At 40.5% G+C, this 20560-nt stretch overlaps 1 protein-coding gene across 1 annotated transcript in view; it reads left to right on the forward strand.

The window, feature by feature from the left end:
- cdh23 (cadherin-related 23) overlaps positions 1-20560 on the forward strand; it is a 399105-nt gene that overhangs the window by 262289 nt on the left and 116256 nt on the right. The window contains exons 26-29 of the mRNA XM_062994943.1: positions 3178-3326; positions 15624-15684; positions 16349-16497; positions 17534-17669. Of these exons, the coding sequence (XP_062851013.1) occupies positions 3178-3326; positions 15624-15684; positions 16349-16497; positions 17534-17669 (495 nt within the window). The remainder of the gene's footprint in view (positions 1-3177; positions 3327-15623; positions 15685-16348; positions 16498-17533; positions 17670-20560) is intronic.

Below are 20560 nucleotides of genomic sequence, written 5' to 3' on the forward strand. Positions count from 1 at the left end.
GCTTGTTGATCACTTTAAACAATCGTTTAGGCATGCTTGATGCAAGTGTTTTCAGGAGGCTAGTGGGAACGTTGCTCCAAGTGTTGAAGATGGCTTCACAAAGGGCATCCACTGTCTGGAACTGATGTCCATTTTTGTAAACTTCCCTTGCCATCCATCCCCAAATGTTCTCATTCAGATTTAGATCAGGGGAACACGCAGGATGGTCCAAAAGAGTGACGTTATTCTCTTGGAAGAAGTCCTTTGTCAGGCGGGCATTGTGAACTACAGCATTGTCCTGTTGAAAAACCCAGTCGTTACCACACAGACGAGGGCCCTCAGTCATGAGGGATGCCCGCTGCAACATCTCCACAAAGCCAGCTGCTGTTTGATGCCCCTGCACAACCTGAAGCTCCATTGTTCCATTGAAGGAAAAAGCACCCCAAATCATGATGGCGCCTCCCCCACTGTGCCGCGTAGAAAACATCTCAGGTGGGATCTCCTTGTCATGCCAGTAACGTTGGAAGCCATCAGGACCGTCAAGGTTAAATTTTTTCTCATCAGAGAATAAAACTTTCTTCCACCTTTCAATGTCCCATGTTTGGTGCTCCCTTGCAAAGTCCAAACGGGCAATTTTGTGGCGTTGAAGAAGACGTGGCCTTTGAAGACGTTTTTTGTTTCTGAAGCCCTTCCCTCGCAGATGCCGTCTGATGGTTATTGAGCTGCAGTCAGCACCAGTAATGGCCTTAATTTGGGTCGAGGATTGTCCCGTATCTTGACGGACAGCCAATCGGATCCTGCGGCTCAGCGCTGGTTAAATGCTTTTGGGTCTACCACTTGACTTTTTTGTTCCATAACCCTCAGGGTCTTTTAATAAATGCAAAATGACTGTCTTACTGCATCCAATCTCAGCAGCGATGGCACGTTGTGAGAGGCCTTGCTTATGAAGCTCAACAATCCTACCACGTTCAAAGTCAGTGAGCTTTTTTGCTTTTGCCATCAGGAGGTCTTGACAGTGTAAATACTTGACAGAAAATGACATGGAATCAAATTTCTGTGCACATTTTGGCTTTTAAAGGCTGTGGTCTTAAACTTTTGATCAGCTGAAAAAAGCATGTTTGAGTGTAAATGCAGTTTTCAATAAATTGGCTGCTTAAAAGTTTTTGTCTCTTGCACCCATTTCTTCTTTTAGCATTGTGAAGCTCTACTTGGAACCTTCTTAAGATCCAATAGTGCAAAATGCAAATTCTTGCAATTTTTTAACTGGTCTTAAGATTTTGATCAGGAGTGTATATATATATACATTTCTTTTCTTTTGCACGAGAGAGAGAAACTTGACACAAGAGAGAAATTAGGGTGAGAGTGAGGGTGACAGTTGTCAGTCCTCCACCCAGGTTACCGGCTGCGTGTGTTTCCTCACATGAGACAAGGACCCAGCAAGTTCTGACTGCTTCTCTGTCTCTTTATAGGCCTGTGCACAGGTGTTGTGCATTAGGCCTGATTGCTGGCTCACTGTTGACCCCTAGTGTCTGGAGTCCGCCTAGCCCCAAGGCCACCCCTTACATCTGTATGAGAAGAATTGGTTGTGTGTATATACACTGTGTGCACAATTATTAGGCAAGTGAGTATTTTGACCATATCATAATTTTTATTCATCTTTTCCAACTCCAAGCTGTATAAACTTGAATGCTTATTGTATTTAAGCATATCAGGTATTGTGTATTTGTGTAATGTGGGAGGGTGTAGCCTAAGGAGATCAACACCCTATATTAAGGTGTGCATAATTATTAGGCAGCTTCTTTTTCTCAGGCAAAATGGGCCAAAAAAGAGATTTAAGTGACTCTGAAAAGTAAATTTTTTTTAAATGTCTTTCAAAGGGATGCAGCACTATTGAAATTGCTAAGATATTGGGCCGTGATCACAGAACCATCAAACGTTTTGTTGCAAATAGTCAACAGGGTCAAAAGAAATGTGTTAAAAAAAAAAAAGATGCAAATTAACTGCCAAAGATTTGAGAAGAATCAAACGTAAAGCTACCAGGAACCATTATCCTCCAGTGCTGTCATATTCCAGAACTGAAACCTACCTGGAGTGCCCAGAAGTACAAGGTGTTCAGTGCTCAGAGACATGGCCAAGGTAAGGAAGGCTGAAACCAGACCACCACTGAACAAGACACATAAGTTTAAATGTCAAGACTGGGCCAAGAAATATCTGAAGACAGATTTTTCAAAGGTTTTATGGACTGATGAGATGAGAGTGACTCTTGACGGACCAGATGGATGGGCCCGTGGCTGGATCAGTAACGGGCACAGAGCTCCTCTTCTACTCAGATGCCAGCAAGGTGGAGGTACTGGTATGGGCTGGTATTATTAAAGATGAGCTAGTTGAACCTTTCCGGGTTGAAGATGGACTCAAAATCCACTCCCAAACCTACTGCCAGTTTTTAGAAGACACTTTCTTCAAGCAGTGGTACAGGAAAATGTCTGCATCTTTCAAGAAGACCATGATTTTTATGCAGGATAATGCTCCACCGCATGCATCAAAGTACTCCACTGCATGGCTAGCCAGTAAAGGCCTAAAAGATGAAAGAATAATGACATGGCCCCCTTCCTCACTTGACCTAAACCCTATTGAGAACTTGTGGGCCCTTCTTAAACGGGAGATTTACGGTGAAGGAAAACAGTACACCTCTCTGAACAGTGTCTGGAAGTATGTGGTTGCTGCTGCACAAAAAGTTGATCATCAACAGATCAAGAAACTGACAGACTCCATGAATGGAAGGCTTTTGGCTGTTATTGAAAAGAAGGGTGGCTATATTGGTCACTGATTTTTTTTTAAATGTCAGAAATGTTTATTTGTTAATTTTGAGTTGTTTGTTTATTATTCTCACTTTAACAGATAAAAATAAACAAGTGAGATGGGAAAATTTTAGTTTTTTATTTAGTTGCATAATAATTCTGCACACTAATAGTTGCCCAATAATTATGCACACGTAGCTATTTTCCTAAGAAAGCCAAAACCTCACTTTCACTTTCTTAAATATTCAGGTTTAAGGTTTATTAACATTTTGAATTGACTGAAAGCACAGTAGTTGTTCAATAATAAAATTTATCCTCAAAAATACAACTTGCCTAATAATTGTGCACACAGTGTATACATAATCCTAATCCAAATTTCTTTGAATTGTTCTCCATGTAGACAATGGTCCAGCTGGGGACAGAAAGACGGGCACAGCTACCGTTTACGTGGAAGTGCTGGATGTTAATGACAACCGACCCATCTTCCTTCAGAACGGCTATGAGACCACCATTCTTGAAAACATACCAAGAGGAACCAGTATATTACAGGTGTGTATCCAAGTACTTTAGTTATTTCACAAACAAACTAAAATAACTCATCACAGCAAACTGCTTGCCATGTTTCTTGTAATGTAACACATAGTACTGTGTTATTTAATAAGAACCAGTGGTACCATTTATGGTAAAGGAACCAGTGAATTCTAATTCCGTTAAAAGTCTTAAAATTGCAGAAGCAGCCACAATGGGGAACAGAATCCACATTTTATTTCATAATACACATTATATTTAGCCAGCATTTTAGTTATACATGTCATCTGATGTTAGTATGAGTGGAAGATTCATAAATCTTTTGATGATATATATTACAAAGCAGTTGATGATATGTGTATTAAATCATAAAATGCATTCATACAGTACTCTAACATTTAACCTATGTACATTATCAATATGAGGTTCCTCTGGAGGTTCCTCAGGCCTTTGCGACCCCAGAAAACAGAATTCTCAGAATATGGAGTCCAATACATTTACAAGCTTGATCCTGCTTAGCTTCTCAAGTCCTGGATCACATAAAAAATAGGTATTTTAAGAGTTCTTGGTCTTGGAGTGGGTGAACCTGGACCATTTGAACCTGGACCACATCCATTTGAAGTCCTGGGTCACATCAAAAAATCAGACCACTGGTAGATTACTAGGTCTTGAGTTTAGTCATAGATCACATTCAAATTCAAACCACTGGTAGATTACTGGGTCTTGAGTTTTAGTCATAGATCACATTCAAATTCAAACCATTGGTAGATTACTGGGTCTTGAGTTTAAGTCATAGACCAAATTCAAACCATTGGTAGATTCCTGGGTCTTGAGTTTAAGTCATAGATCACATTCAAATTCAAACCATTGGTAGATTCCTGGGTCTTAAGTTTGGTCATAGATCACATTCAAATTCAAACCATTGGTAGATTCCTGGGTCTTGAATTTAAGTCATAGATCACATTTAAATTCAAACTACTGGTAGATTACTGTGTCTTGAGTTTAAGTCATAGATCACATTCAAATTGAAACCATTGGTAGATTCCTGGGTCCTGAGTTTAAGTCATAGATCACATTCAAATTTAAACCACTGGTAGATTACTGTGTCTTGAGTTTAAGTCATAGATCACATTCAAATTTAAATTATTGGTAGATTCCTGGGTCTTGAGTTTAAATCATAGATCACATTCAAATTTAAACCATTGGTAGATCCCTGGGTCTTGAGTTTAAGTCATAGATCACATTCAAATTCAAACCATTGGTAGATTACTGTGTCTTGAGTTTAAGTCATAGATCACATTCAAATTTAAATTATTGGTAGATTCCTGGGTCTTGAGTTTAAGTCATAGATCACATTCAAATTCAAACCATTGGTAGATCCCTGGGTCTTAAGTTGAATTGTAGTTGTTGTTTTACCCTGCATAGCTATTAAGTCATGGACCACTTCCAAATGAAACCACTTATATATCTTTTGGCCTTGATTTCGAGGGTAGATGTCCTTTGACCCTGCTTAGTTTAAAAAAACTTGGACCACTTTAGAATTATTGGGTTGGGTTGTTAATGCCCTTTGATGCCTAATGCCTAAAATCACAGATCACATCACAATTTGATATTTGGTAGACTCCTGGCTTTTGATTTAGTGGCTAGACATCCTTTTTGACCCTGCTTTGCTTATGAGTCATGGACCACATCAAAAAGTGAACAGTTAATTGGTATCTGTGGGTTGTAGATGTAATTTGCTTCTGCACATATACCACAATAAAATAAAATATTGAACATTTGGCAGACTCTGAGTATTGGGGTGGTGTGCAATTGTACAAACATAGGGTGACCATATTTAGTTTTCAAAAAAGAAGACACTTGGGGTAAAATGGCAGCATAGGGCAAACAGACACCTGCACTGGGTGGATCAATAATGCAACTATGTTATTGAACTTCAATAAATAAACAGCTACTCTTTAACAAGACAACTAACAAATGCTTTTATGGTCAGATAATCTTATTCCATTCAGCGTTTGGCCTTAAACAATAAAATAACAAATTAAATAGTTCATCAGTAGAGCTATTTTGCCAGTATGTGGCGCTATCACGGTGTTGACAATGTCCTCTGCCTTAGTACGCACATTTGGAAATGCTTTCAGAATCAGGAAAATACTTTTTAACAAAGCAGACGTGCAGTCCATTGATCTGTAGCTGTTGTGATGCTCCGTGGTGTGAAATGCAAAAACTCCCTCTGCAGCAGTAACCGCATCTTCTGTTTTACCCAATCACAAAATAGTTCATTTATTTGATGAATCTCTCATTAGGCGGCACTTTTGTGTTTGGCTGAACTCGCACCTTTATTGTCCGGTGTAAAGACTGTGGCAAGGCCGCTCAGGTGGCGCAGCGGTAAAAAGACACGCTGCAACCAGAGCTGGATTCTGAGTACCTGGTATCGAATGGTATGTAGACAGGAGCAACGATTGGGGGGTGGGACAAAGAACCAGATGTGGGTCTCTCTCTGTCAGAATGCAATTGTGACCTCTGCCGGCTGATTGGAGGCACCTGCGCAAGAGATGAGGAAGAGTGCCCTTAGGGTGTGTCTCTCTGCATGCAACGCTAGGTGGCGCCAAACTCATAAATGTGTGGGTGGCAAAAATGCATCTGGCTGCTGTTCATGTTTCGGAGGGGATATGGGTTAGCTTTGATCTCCTCGGTCAGGGCAGGGTTCGGCATAGACAGAGAGGAAGCACGTTGCAAATTGAACAATTGGATGTGCTAAAGGGGGAGAAAAAAGGGGAAAAAAAAAACTGTGGCAAATCAATAATGCGAATCACAATCCGCCAGCGACCACTAACGGGAGCAGCTGAGGAAATAGATAGATAGAGATTTGAATTTTATTATTTGAAGTTGGGTTGGAGGCATGTTCACCACTGTTGCATCACCTTTATTAATGACACTTTTTAATCATTTGGGAACTCAGAATACTACTTGTTTCTTTTTTATTTATTTATTTTGCATTTTCCTGCTTTTTTGTTAATGGTGCTGGCAATGTGATCTCTGTAGGACAATAGATACTTAGTTGTAGCCTGGGCTTCATGTTAATTGTACATATTTTGTACAAGACCTGGTGTGCCGGGATATTCCGCTAGCACACCAGCGCCGGGATTCTGAACTCGGCATTGCCACCGGTCGGCTGGGCGCCATCTAGCAGGTTTAATTGGCAGTGCCTGCAGCAGACACGTTTCTGCTAGGGTGGGATGACCGGACTATGCGGGATGACCGGACTATGCGGGTGGGGTCTTCAAACCCTGTGTAAGGACCCTGATTAGCAGATAGAGACACACCTGTGCAGAAAGGATTAGTAAAAAAGGGTTTCGCTAAGGAGGTGGCGTGAGCAGCAATATACCCACCCCGACTGCAATCAGGGATCCCCCAGCAGCGGAAGACAAATTGACTACACTAAATTGGGAGAAAATGCATAAATAAAATAGAAAAAAAAGACCTTGGTGTGTTTGAAAACCTAGTGAGCTCTCTACATAGACAGCATTTTTAATCATCCTACGTGCGCTCCCGAGAAATAGGCTGTTCGAATTCTTAGATGCCTTAAAATGCTCCCTACTAAGGCACCTTAAATCTGAACGCTATTTTGAAAGAATAATGAGGGAGCATCCGATGCTGCCTTAGCAGTGAAGGCAATACCAGCATTCAGTGCGGCACAACTTAGAATCCTCTCTACTTAGGCAGCTGCCTGTGTAGGGAGTAAGACAGCAAGGCAGCTCAGTACATTTCCAAACACACCCCTTGTGTTGGGTTGTTAATATACACGTGTTGAATGTTGTATGAATCTGTAGTACAGTGCGTATTTGGAGTCATATCTCAGTAGCGTACTGTAGTAAGCAAGGTATAGTAAGCTGTGCCTGTAGGTCATTCCGATCCCGCTCTAGTCGTAATGACAGCTTGGATTGGCTCATCGCAGAAGGTTGAGGAGGTCTCCGGAAGGATGAACCGGTGGAAAACGGGTACCGTGCGGAGCCCAGTCGCTTCCACAGTTTGAGCTGCGGCTCAGTGGAGGAGGTCTGTTCAGTGAAATCACTTTCTCCAGTGAAGACTCTGCACCTTTTGGAACAGCGGCACGTTGCCAGGAAGGTCACGCACCCACCGAAGAAGAAGAACAGGCAGATTGTGATGATGATGGTTGGCACGGGGTGATGAAGGTCAGGAAAGACCGGGCCAGACATATTCGATGAAGGGAGAGGAAAGGTGGAGGTCAGAGGGGTGAAGGTTGAGTTCAGGGTGTTGTTGGCAGAGTCCATGTTGTTCGAATCTGAGGAAAAGAGCAGAAGCTTGTATGATCTTGATAAAGCAGGTTTTTTAGGATCGTTAGACAGGATGTGGCATGATGTGGGTGTTTTTCTAAGTGTGGGTGGGAAAAAAAACATGAATCCTGTCTACTGTTACAAAATATGCTTTGAGGTCTCAATGTTTTGTATTGATTTAGATTTTATACCATTATGTTTTGCAGTAGTGTCTATTGCACCAGCGCATCATTGCTGTGATTCTGGTTTGAATCTTAACAGTGATATTAGCTGGCTGGGTGAAAGGGGTGAGGCCCTGTAATGGACTGGCACCCTTTCCAAGGTATTCCTGCCTTGTACTCAGTGTTTACCAACTGTGACCCAGACCAGGATAAAGCATGGTCTTTTTTCTCTTTATTTATTTATGTATTTTTTATTTTCATTATTGATTGTACACCAACCAGGCATAACATTATGACCACTGACAGGTGAAGTGAATAACACTGAATATCTCATCATCACGGCATCTGTTAGTGGTTGGCCTGTTGCATGTGCATCGGTTACCTGGGGAACACATGGCACTAGGGTGCACTATGAAAAAAAGGCAAGCTGGTGGAAGCAGTGTGATGCTTTGCTGGGAAACCTTGCTGGATGTCACCTTACTAACACCTACCTAAGCATTGTTGCAGACCATGTACACCCTTTCTTGTGATGGAAACGGTATATCCTGATGGCTGTGGCCTCTTTCAGCAGGATAATGCACAAAGCAAAAATGCTTCAGGAATGTTTTGAGGAGCACAGCAACTTGGCCTCCAAGTTCCTCAGATCTCAATCCCATCGAAGATCTGTGGGATGTGCTGGACAAACAAGTCCGATCCATGGAGGCCCCACCTCACAACTTACAGGAGTTAAAGGATCTGCTGCTAACATCTTGGTGCCAGATACCACAGCACACCGTCAGGGGTCTAGTGGAGTCCATGCTTTGAAGGGTCAGGGCTGTTTTGGCAACAAAAAGTGACCGACAGAATATTAGTTAGGTGGTCATAAAGTTATGCCTGATCGGTGTATGTACTGTGCCATTGCTATTGTTCATGTATTTATCATTTCATTGTCATGTTTTTACCACCGCTTTATTTTGGTCAGGGTCATGGTGGGTTAGATTCACTGGGCACAAAACAGCAATCCATCATGTGACCTCAGCCATACCCTTTAGACATAACCTGCTATGTCTATACTATGTAGACCTCGACCGGCTGGGGATTCCAGATTTTTTATTATTGAATGTACACTGATCAGCCATAACATTAAAACCGCCTCCTTGTTTCTACACTCACTGTCCATCTTATCAGCTCCACTTGCCATATAGAAGCACTTTGTAGTTCTACAATTACTGATTGTAGTCCCTCTGTTTCTCTGCATGCTTTGTTAGCCTGCTTTCACCTTGTTTTTCAATGGTCAGGACCCCTACAGGACCATCACAGAGTAGGTATTGTTTAGGTGGTGGATCATTCTCAGCACTGCAGTGACACTGACATGGTGGTGGTGTGTTAGTGTGTGTTGTGCTGGTATGAGTGGATCAGACACAGCAGCTCTGCTGGAGTTTTTGAATACCGTGTCCACTCACTGTCCACTCTATTAGACACTTCTACCTAGTTGGTCCACCTTGTAGATCACTCATCTATTGCTGCTGTTTGAGTTGGTCATCTTCTAGACCTTCATGAGTGGCCACAGAACGCTGCCATGGGGCGTTGTTGGCTGGATATTTTTTTTGGTTGGTGGACTATTCTCAGTCCAGCAGTGACAGTGAGGTGTTTAAAAACTACATCAGCATTGCGGTGTCTGATCCACTCGTACCAGCACAACACACACTAACCATCACCATGTCAGTGTCACTGCAGTGCTGAGAATGATCCACCACCCAAATAATACCTACTCTGTAGTGGTCCTAGTAGAGTCCTGACCATTGAAGAACAGCATGAAAGGGGGCGAACAAAGCATGCAAAGAAACAGATGGACTAAAGTCAGTAATTGTAGAACTACAAAGTGCTTCTATATGGTGTGGAGCTGATAAAATGGACAGTGAGTGTAGAAACAAGTTTTATAACATTATTTGTTTATTTATTTATCATGTAATTTCATTGTCATGTTTTTACCACCACTTTATCCTGGTCAGGATCACCGTGGGTCCGGGTTACTGGGTGCAATGCAGTAACACACCCAATAACAGGGCAGCAATATATCACAGGACCTTAGCCATACCTTTATAGACATAACCTACTATGTTGACAGATAGTACGGGTGGGGATTCCAGCCGTGGATCCCAGCAGTAGTGGGCTAGTGCTATGGGGACATTGTAGCCTAGTGGTTAAGGTATTGGACTAGAAATCAGAAGGTTGCTGCTGTTGGGCCCTTGAGCAAGGCCCTTAACCCTCAATTGCTTAGATTGTATACTGTCACAGTACTGTAAGTCACTTATAAAGGATAAAGGCGTTTGCTAAGTACCAAGAATGTGAATGTGAATGGCTAGAAAAATTGACTGCCATCCATGCGCTTTATTTATTTAGTAAGTACATTTTCTTGACTTAAGTTTCATATTTTTTGTTGTTTATTTACTTAATACATTGTACTTTAATAATTAATTAATAAATAATTCATGTATTTAATTTTTTTGTGTTTTGGTTTTGAATTTGCTTCTTTAATTTCTAGTGTTTTTATTATAGATTTATTTCCTCCACTGGTTTAGTCATTGTTGTAACTAAACAATCTTTTCCCAGCATGCTTCATTCTTGACTTTTTTCTGTGAATGTGTGTAAAAGATTTATAGGCTGAGTCAGAAGTTTTTAAAGCAGCTCTCACACTGCTGACATTTGAAGCAATTACATCCTGTTAAAGAAATGCTTAAACAAAAGCTCACGCTTGAATACTTAGAAAATCAGTACAGATTAAGGCTGATAAAATATTTCCTTCCAGACACACACACACACACACACACTTATGCAACACTGATTGCCAATTGCACAGCCTTGCTGCTCAGCAGTGTTGGTAAATGTCAGCACAGCTTAACCATTTAACAAAAACACAGTGGGATGTGAAATTGGTCCACAGTGTCAGAAATGCCCAGAAAAGGCCAAATTCAGTCATTAGAAAAACCCTTCATTGTTACGAGCACATTTATATTCACTATAAACACACACACACACACACACACACACACACACACACAATATACACTAATCAGCCATAACATTAAAACCACCTCCTTTTTTCTACTCACTCTCCATTTTATCAGCTCCACTTACCATATAGAAGCACTTTGTAGTTCTACAATTACTGACTGTAGTCCATCTGTTTCTATGCATGCTTTGTTAGCCCCCTTTCATGCTGTTGTTCAATGGTCAGGACTCTCCCAGGACCACCACAGAGTAGGTATTATTTAGGTGGTGGATCATTCTCAGCACTGCAGTGACACTGACATGGCGGTGGTGTGTTAGTGTGTGTTGTGCTGTTATGAGTGGATAAGACACAGCAGCACTGCTGGAGTTTTTAAACACCTCACTGTCCCTGCTGGACTGAGAATAGTCCACCAACCAAAAAAATATCCAGCCAACAGCTCCCCGTGGGCATCGTCCTGTGACCACTGATGAAGATCTAGAAGATGACCAACTCAAACAGCAGCAATAGATGAGTGATCGTCTCTGACTTTACATCTACAAGGTGGACCAACTAGGTAAGAGTCTCTAATAGAGTGGACAGTGAGTGGACACGGTATTTAAAAACTCTATCAGCGCTGCCGTGTCTGATCCACTCATACCAGAACAATACACACTAACACACCACCACCATGTCAGTGTCACTACAGTGCTGAGAATGATCCACCACCTAAATAATACCTACTCTCTAGTGGTCCTGTGGGGGTCCTGATCATTAAAGAACAGGGTGAAAGCAGCTTAAAAAAGTATGTAGAGAAACAGATGAACTGCAGTCAGTGATTGTAGAACTACAATGTGCTTCTATATGGTAAGTGGAGCTGATAAAATGGACACTGAGTGTAGAAACAAGGAGGCGGTTTTAATGTTATGGCTGATTAGTGTATGTCAGTGGATAGCACTGTCACCTCACAACAAAAAGGTCCTGGGTTTGATTCCCAGGTAGGGCAGTCCAGGTCCTTTCTGTGTGGAGTTTTCATGTTCTCCTTGCTCTGGGAGCTCATATTTTCTTCCACAGTTTAAAGACATGCAGTCAGGTGAATTGGAGATACAAAATTGCCCATGACTTTATTTGACATGAATGGATGAATCATGTATAACCAGTAACTACCTGCTCTGTCATGAATGCAACCAAAACATGTAAAACATGACATTAAAATGCTAATAAATAAATGAATATTCTGTATTTTCTTGGCTGTTATCACTGTGTCAGTGTTATCGTGAAGGTTTTTCTGTATCTTTTTGCTGTTATTTTGGTTGGTAAAGGGATTTAGGGGCTGTTATTTTAAAAACCCTAGAGTGGTGCAGTGGTAAATTACGCTAGCACACTACCACTTGTGTCAGGGGGGTTGCTGAGTGGCTCAAACAGCTTAGATATTTGGAGGTGCAATTGTCAGTGTGATCTCAGTGCTGGTTCCAAGCCCAGGTTGCAATAGGATGAGCATCCAGCTTTGAAAAAAAAAAGCTATACCATGTCTCCAAGTCTAGTATGCGGACCAATTCAGTTGTGTAAAATACAGTGGCTGTTTAGCCTCCACAGTATCTTTGTTAAACACCAAACACAAACTGATCTTAATAAAAACTGAAATACACAATAAACACAATCGTGTTTCAAGCTGCAGATCCTCCTGTGTCAAACTCAAGGCCCGCGGGAAAAAAAAAACGGCCCGCCACGTAATTTTTTGTGTGGCCCGCAAGAACTTAAAAGATGTACGATTGTCTTAAAATACACTGTAAAATCGTACATAAACTGCATCTCCTACAATGCATGCCGATTGTTTGTTTGTTTGATTATTAGGATTTTAACGTCATGTTTTACACTTTAGTTACATTCATGACAGACAAGGTAGTTACTCATTACACAAGATTCATCAGTACACAAGGTTTATCAAAAACAGTTGTGGAGGAGACCGGAGCTCCCGGAGGAAACCGACACAGACACAGGGAGAACATGCAAACTCCACACAGAAAGGATACAACCACCCCACCTGGGGATCAAACCCAGGACCTTTTGCATGCCGATTTTGTGACCCACAAAGTGACCGCATCCCGCCACTAGATTAGTGTTTCTACATCAGCGTTTAACTGAGGTGGTTTTCCAACAAGTGATGTTGAGAAATATTTACAAATAATCCCAAAATGTACAAGAAGAGAAAATTAAAGCAGAATGAAGGTAATTTAATGAAAGATGGGAAAGTGAATACAAGTTTGTGCTTTAAGAAGAAAAAACGGTACGTCTCTTGTTATGAGGCCGTGTCTGTGGTAAAGAAGTACAATATAAATGTAGATATAATTATCAATGTACAGTATTCATTTGGCATTTTGACACCAAACACAGAATTTAGCCACCAAGAAAAACAACAAATTGTCCAAGACTTAAAAGGCAGACTGCAATCACAGCCAGATACATCATAATCGGCCCTTTGAGGGCCACCATAATGCAGATGTGGCCCTCTGTGAAAATGAGTTTGACATTCCATGGCATGTAAAGCATAAAGCTTGCCTGAATGTAAACAATGGCCTTTAATTCATTGCAGACCTGGATTACACCGGACCATCTGGACTAATTTCCTCTACGCATAATGTGACAGTTTGGAAGTCCTTCCCAAACCTTGGTTCCATCACTGTCCATTTGTAATGGTGCTGTCAAACTAGGCCTATTAACATGGGCACAGTGTGGGCACAGAGTGGGCACAGAGAAGTCAGCAGTTGCAATCGTAGTCAAGAATGAGGAATTCAAATGCTATGCTTTTTTTTTTTTTTACTTTGGGAATCATTAAAATTCCAACACCATCATGATCCACGTCTTTTACAAGTGTGTGTAAACATTTGAGTTATCATTAACACATAATTAGTAATATTCCTACAACGATTAGCATCCTGTCAGAAATGTACACTGTGAAAACAACACATGGTCAAGAAGCACCATGCCAAACCCCAAAATTCCCAAAAATCAACTTACCAGCAGTTCAAGTGTGTCCTCGTTTCAGCGCTCCCTCCTTCTGTCTTTCTTCCATGCTGGGAAGAAGTGCAAGCATGGAGGACAGAAAGACAGACAGGCCCGAGAGGGTGTGTTCAGTCTCGTCCAACTTTGACTTGCCGTTCAGCACCGCAACTGACAAAGCTGTAGAATCAAACTCCTCGTGTTCCAACAAGTCAGTGTTTGGTGGTGTTCTGTTAAATTGGGTACACTGTCATTTATAGCGACTTGTCGAAAATACAGCGATGCTGGAAAGTTTCAGACCCCTGGAGGATGCGACATGGTACGACCCACATTATTCATGTATCTGAGAGTGACCCCCGACCCTTTCTTCTCCGTGTCTTCAGCCCTGGCCCTCCTCCCGTCGCCCCTTTTTCTTTTGCTCGTCCCGAAAGTCTTTATAAAACTAATGAATCTGAAGAAGGGCCCCAGCTTAGTGTGTGTGTGTGAGAGAGTTTGAGTGTGTGTGTGTGTGTTTGGGAGAGAGCCCATCGCCTCCTCTGATGTAGGTTACTATTGTGAAGCTGACGTTGTCCTGACAACCTGCTAACTATAGTGGCTAAAAAAAAAAAATACAAATTGCCAGGTGGGAAGTAAAGCCAAAAAACAAACAAACTGTGAATTAAAAATATAAACCCGATTTTATATTTTAAATTATTAAAATAATTTAATAATAATAATAATAATAATAATAATAATAATAATAATAATAATTAATAATAATAATAATAATAATAATAATAATAATAATAATAATAATAATACCAGATGCTTCATTATTGCTAATTTAGTAAATGGATGAATTCTCTGAAAGTTATCAAAATAATAATAAAAGTAGGAGCATTCTTTTTAAATTTATCAGTAATAATAATAATAATAATAATAATAACTGTAATAATAATAATAATAATAATAAAAATAATAATAATAATAGAAATAAAATAATTACAGAAATAATAATAATAATAATAATAACAATACTACTAATAATAATAACTGTAATAATAATAATACTAATAATAGTAAAGCAGGAGCTTCATTATTGCTAATTTAATAAAGGATTAATTATGTGAAGTTGATCAGAATGATAATAATCATAATACTAGTAATAATAATAAAAATAATAATAACAATAACAATAATAATAACTGTAATAATAATAATAACTGTAATAATAATAATAATAACTGTAATAATAATAATAATAATAACTGTAATAATAATAATAATAACTGTAATAATAATAATAATAACAACAACAATAATAATAATAACTGTAATAATAATAATAACAATAATAATAATAATAGAAATAATAACAATAATAACAAAACAATAATAATAATAATAATAACTGTAATAATAATAATAATAATAATAATAATAGTAATAATAATAGTAATAATAATAATAATAATAATAATAATAATAATAAAGAAGCAGAAGCTTTATTATTGCTAATTTAGTGAAGGATTATTTCGCTGAAGTTTATCAGAAATAATAATGATAATAAAGAACCAGGAGCTTCATTATTGATAATTTAGGAAAGAATGAACTGTCTGTTAATCAGAAAAATCCTGAGGTGAATGTGAATCTGTCCATGAGCAAATGCTGAGGTCTTTAGACAATGATAGAAAACATAAAAGCAAGCTCTGTCTAAAAGCAAGACTAAAAATAAACAGATTTTGTGGCTTTGGGCTGTGAAAAATACCCTCCTTTAACCTTAGCACACTTTCAAATATGTGTGTATTTGTGTATGTAACCTGTGGTTTGTATTTTTTTTTTCTTTACCGTGTTTTGTGCAGATGTTAGTTTCATCCCTGTATGTATTTGCATTATGTGTGTGTGTGTACAGGTCCAGGCCACGGATGCTGATGAGGGGGAAAATGGCAAGGTTCTGTACAGAATTCTCTCTGGTAAGACTTCATACAGTATGAGTTCATGTGTCCACACTATCCATACACCACACCAACACAGTAATAGAAACAGACATGAACATCAGCGCAGAGAAAGGAGGTCACAAAAAGAAAACCCACCCACAGGTATGTCAGCGCAGCGTGTCTGAACCGCAGAGCTACGTAACGTAGCCCGAGGCATCATTTTTCTGCTCGTGATGAGCTGTTGAATCATGCTGACACTGCAGACATAAATAATATTGTGTACACCTACTGTTAAGGACAAAAGTATGTAGACACCCCCTAATTATAGAGATCATGTGATTCAGAGGAATTACATGAGTTCCTGTGCACAATCCTGTGTGGAGGATCTCTATGTCCAGTACAGATTCCTGACCACCTCCTGAAAACTTCAATTAATTTGGGATGAATTGGAATGTTGACTATGAGCCAAGGCTTCTTATCCAGATATTGACATACACTCTCTCAACTTATTTTTGGTAACCCATGCCAAAAGAGTCAAGACCGTTATAACCACAAAAGCACAAAAGCTATTTCTTTGAAATGTTGATCAGGTGTCCACATACTTTTGGCCATATACTGTATGTTAAAAATGCGTATTTGCCAGAATACGCTTGCATAGCTGAGAACACAGGACGTTTGTGCATTTTTGTGTGTTGAATAGGTAACAGTGGTGGTCAGTTCAGTATAGACCTTCAATCTGGACTCATCACTCGAGGACAACGGGTTTTGGACCGAGAGACCAGCAGTTCTCATCTGCTGGAGGTGGAGGCCTATAACAGCGACCAGGGTAGCATGCGCAGCTCCGTTAGGGTATGTGTACAAGCAAATATTATTATTATTATTATTATTATGTATGTGCAGAGAGGGTGTTAGTTAGACCTGGTGCTCTCTAAGGAAAGATTGGAAATAAACAAGAATTTGCTTGAAAGAGTTACCGGATGACCTAAAAGCAGCAGGAACAACAATTCCTGCAGTACAAAAGCCCAGACAGTATGCCAATCCATCACGGGGTCTTTAGACAATCATGTCTGTATGTAGACGCCTGACCAGCCGATAACGCCACTAGGGATTTGAACCTTGGATCCTAACCCACCATCGAAAGCACATACAATGGGCACACAAGCATCGGAGCAATGGAAAAAGGCAGACTAGTCCATTGAATCCTCCAGGTTTCGTGTTCCTGTGTCGTTCTTTTAATACATTAAGTCACATTAAGCTTTTTTTTACGATAAGCCTTTTAGACTCTCTCTGAAAAGCTGAATTTCTCAGAACTCCGAGCTATAACACAAGTTTAAAAGTGAAACAGGAGGAAAATCCAGCTAAACACAGATACATGTAGATGCTTTCAGAGTGGATTTGACGGTTATTCCACACAAATGCAGATTCGTCTCATAGTCACACTATGATGGCGTTTTACCCACCGCTCAAGCTGAGTGCTGAGCAAAGCGGCAGTCGTACACACATCGAGTTTAAGGGAAATATCAAGTTTAAGGGTACACATTTCTCAACAAATGGCGTCAAGTTTCTAAGATTTCGAGGGATTTGAACCTTAAATCCTAGCCCACCATCGAAAGCACCTACATTGGACACACAATCAGAGCAATGGAAGAAGGCAGACTAGTCCATTGAATCCTGTTTTCTCCAAGATCTTGTGGACGGCAGGGATCCAGGATGCACTGTATAATTATCCACCTTAACGTACCCAAGTAAAAGGCCTTGCTGGTACCCAATACCAGGTCATAGTACCATATATAGTTACTATATATAGTTGACTTTACAGGAAGCTGTGTTGGTCGATGAAACCTCAGAACCCATTTTTACCCCCGCCCCCTCTTTTTCTCTGTAGGTGATAGTGTATGTGGAGGATGTGAATGATGAGCGCCCAGCGTTCACCCAGCAGCAGTACAACAGGCTCGGCCTGCGAGAAACAGCAGGGATCGGCACCTCTGTTACTGTGGTGCGAGCCACCGACCCCGACACAGGTGCACACCTCACTTCTGTTTATTGGCACCACTGGTAACACTTTATTTGATACATACCTAAGTTGCAGATTAATTATTTACTGCTTAAACTACGTTGAAAAGTGTAGGGGCACCTGCCTATAAGCATGTTGGGCATCCTAATTCCACACTATCTGCATTAATATAGTTCTTCTACAAGATTTTGCAATGTGGCGCACAGGTGGCACAGCGGGATATTCCACTAGCACACCAGGTCTGAGATTCTGAACTCCCAAAGTCTGGGATTCTGAACTCCCAAAGTCTGGGATTCTGAACTCCCAAAGTCTGAATCTCAGGACCCCCACAGGACCAGCACAGAGCAGGTATTATTTGGGTGGTGGATCATTCTCAGCACTGCAGTGACACTGACATGGTGGTGGTGTGTTAGTAAGTGTTGTGCTGGTATGAGTGGATAAGACACATCAATGCCAGTGGAGTTTTTAAACACCTTACAGTCGTTGCTGGACTGATAATAGTCCACCAACCAAAACTAACCAGCCAACAGCGCCCCTTGGGCAGCGTCCTGTGACCACTGATGAAGGTCTAGAAGATGACCAACTCAAACAGCAGCAATAGATGAGCGATCGTCTCTGACTTTACATCTACAAGGTGGACCAACTAGATAGGAGTGTCTAATAGAGTGGACAGTGAGTGGACACGGAATTTAAAAACTGCAGCAGGGCTGCTGTGTCTGATCCACTCATACCAGCACAACACACACTAACACACCACCACCATGTCATTGTCGCTGCAGTTCTGAGAATGATCCACCACCCAAATAATACCTGCTCTGTAGTGGTCCTGGTAGAGTCCTGACCATTGAAGAACAGCATGAAAGGGGGCTAACAACGCATGCAGAGAAACAGATGGACTACAGTGGGTAATTGTAGAACTACAAAGTGCTTCCATATGGTAAGTGGAGCTGATAAAATGGACAGTGTGTGTAGAAACAAGGAGGTGGTTTTAATGTTATGGCTAATCAGTGTATGTCGGCTGCCTTGTCGAGACTTCTTGGAGGTCATGATTTGAGGAAACATTATACTTGGGCCTTAAGCAACCACTGCTCCAGGTCGATCAGACAGGAAGTCAAGAAGAACACATGATCATCTTGTCATTATATTGACTTGCTGGGTTTGTTTCTCTTTGTAGTGTTTTTCAGAAAGAGAGGCAAGTGTCAGACTGTATTTTTCCATCTTTACTGATGACGCACATTTTTTGGGACATTGATAGTTACTTCCCTGTTTCACTTCTCCATTTTTAAACTTAGACATGCCAAAACACACATACCCTTGTTAAAGTTGCTAATGTACGTGGACAACTACACTAAGCTCATAAAACTGGGCCATAGACAAACATGATGGTCATAGGACGTCAACCCTTACCTTAACCTTAGTCCTTGATTTCTGCCCTTGATCTACTTTAGTCAGCTTCTTTCCCAGAAGCGTCTGGGTTTGGGTTTCCATGTTCATGCAGATACGCACCAACCTAGGATCAACATTTGCAATCCTAAGCAGCAGCTGGAGTGGTGTAAAGCATGGCGACATTGGGCTCTGGAGCAGCCTAAACCAGTTAGTTAGAGTAATGAATGTAGTCTAATAAATGAATCTTGGTTTGGCAGATTTCAAGAGAATACAGTGGTGCAACTTATAACTTGATGTCAATTGGTTCAGGGAGTGGTGTATGGAAACCTGTTATGTATGGGAAACCTCTTAATGTGTTCCATGGTCCTGTGGAACTGTATATATTTTAGTCTAATGTGAAATAAAGTGGTTGTTTTTGACACTTACACAAAAAATAACACAAATATAATATAAAAACACAAATACAATTAAAAACAGTTTAATACAATAAAACTGCACTTTATCTTTACTTCTTTATTGTTTCCTTATGCTTCTTAATCTTGGAGATGCTTGATCTTGGAATACCGTATTCCGTTCAGTAAGGGTGCATTCACATGAGAAGCAGCAAAATAGCTTTTGCGCTGGCTGTGCTGTTATTTTCAATGGAGTGTGGTGGTGCACTTATTGTACTAAAACAATGAGCAAGGAATTTCATTAGTGGAGGGAACTTATGAGCAAGAATAATTAAGAGAGGTTTCGTGTTCCTATATCGTTCTTTTTTTTTTCTTTTTCTCAAATTTTCCCCCTTAATTTTCTCCCCTAATCTAGTCGTATCCAGTTACCCTGATTGGGTTACGTTTCACTTCTACCGATACAACCCTCCACTGCTGACTGAGGAGCTTTGCAACTGACACACACCCCTTCGACATGTGTTCAGTACCGACTGCCTCTTTTCACTTGCACGAGGCGAGTTCATATGCGGATCAGCTTTGTGTACGGAGAGCCACACCCTGATCACATTATTCCTCAACTCTGCGCAGGTGCCATCAATCCTTATCCCACCCTGAACAACAGCCAATCATCGTTTATGTAGCCACCTAGCCCAGCTGGATGGCAGAGCTGAGATTCGATACGATGTATTCGAAATACCAGCTCTGGTGTGCTAGAATATTTTACTGCTGTGCCACCTGAGCGGCATATATGTCGTTCTTTTAATACATTAGGTAACATGAAGCTTTTTTTTTTTTTTTTTTACGCTAAGCGTTTTAGACTCTCTTGGGAAAGCTGATTTTTACAATTTCTCAGAACCCCGAGCTATAACACAAGTTTAAAAGTGAAGCAGGAGGAAAATCCAGCTAAACACAGATACATGTAGATGCTTTCAGAGTGGATTTGACGGTTATTCCACACAAATGCAGATTCGTCTCATAGTCACACTTTGATGGCGTTTTACCCACTGCTCAAGCCAAATGCTGAGCAAAGCGGCAGTCGTACACACATCGAGTTTAAATGTCAAGTTTAAGGGTACAAATT

This window comes from Trichomycterus rosablanca, chromosome 5 (assembly GCF_030014385.1).
Source record: "Trichomycterus rosablanca isolate fTriRos1 chromosome 5, fTriRos1.hap1, whole genome shotgun sequence".
Taxonomy (NCBI): domain Eukaryota; kingdom Metazoa; phylum Chordata; class Actinopteri; order Siluriformes; family Trichomycteridae; genus Trichomycterus; species Trichomycterus rosablanca.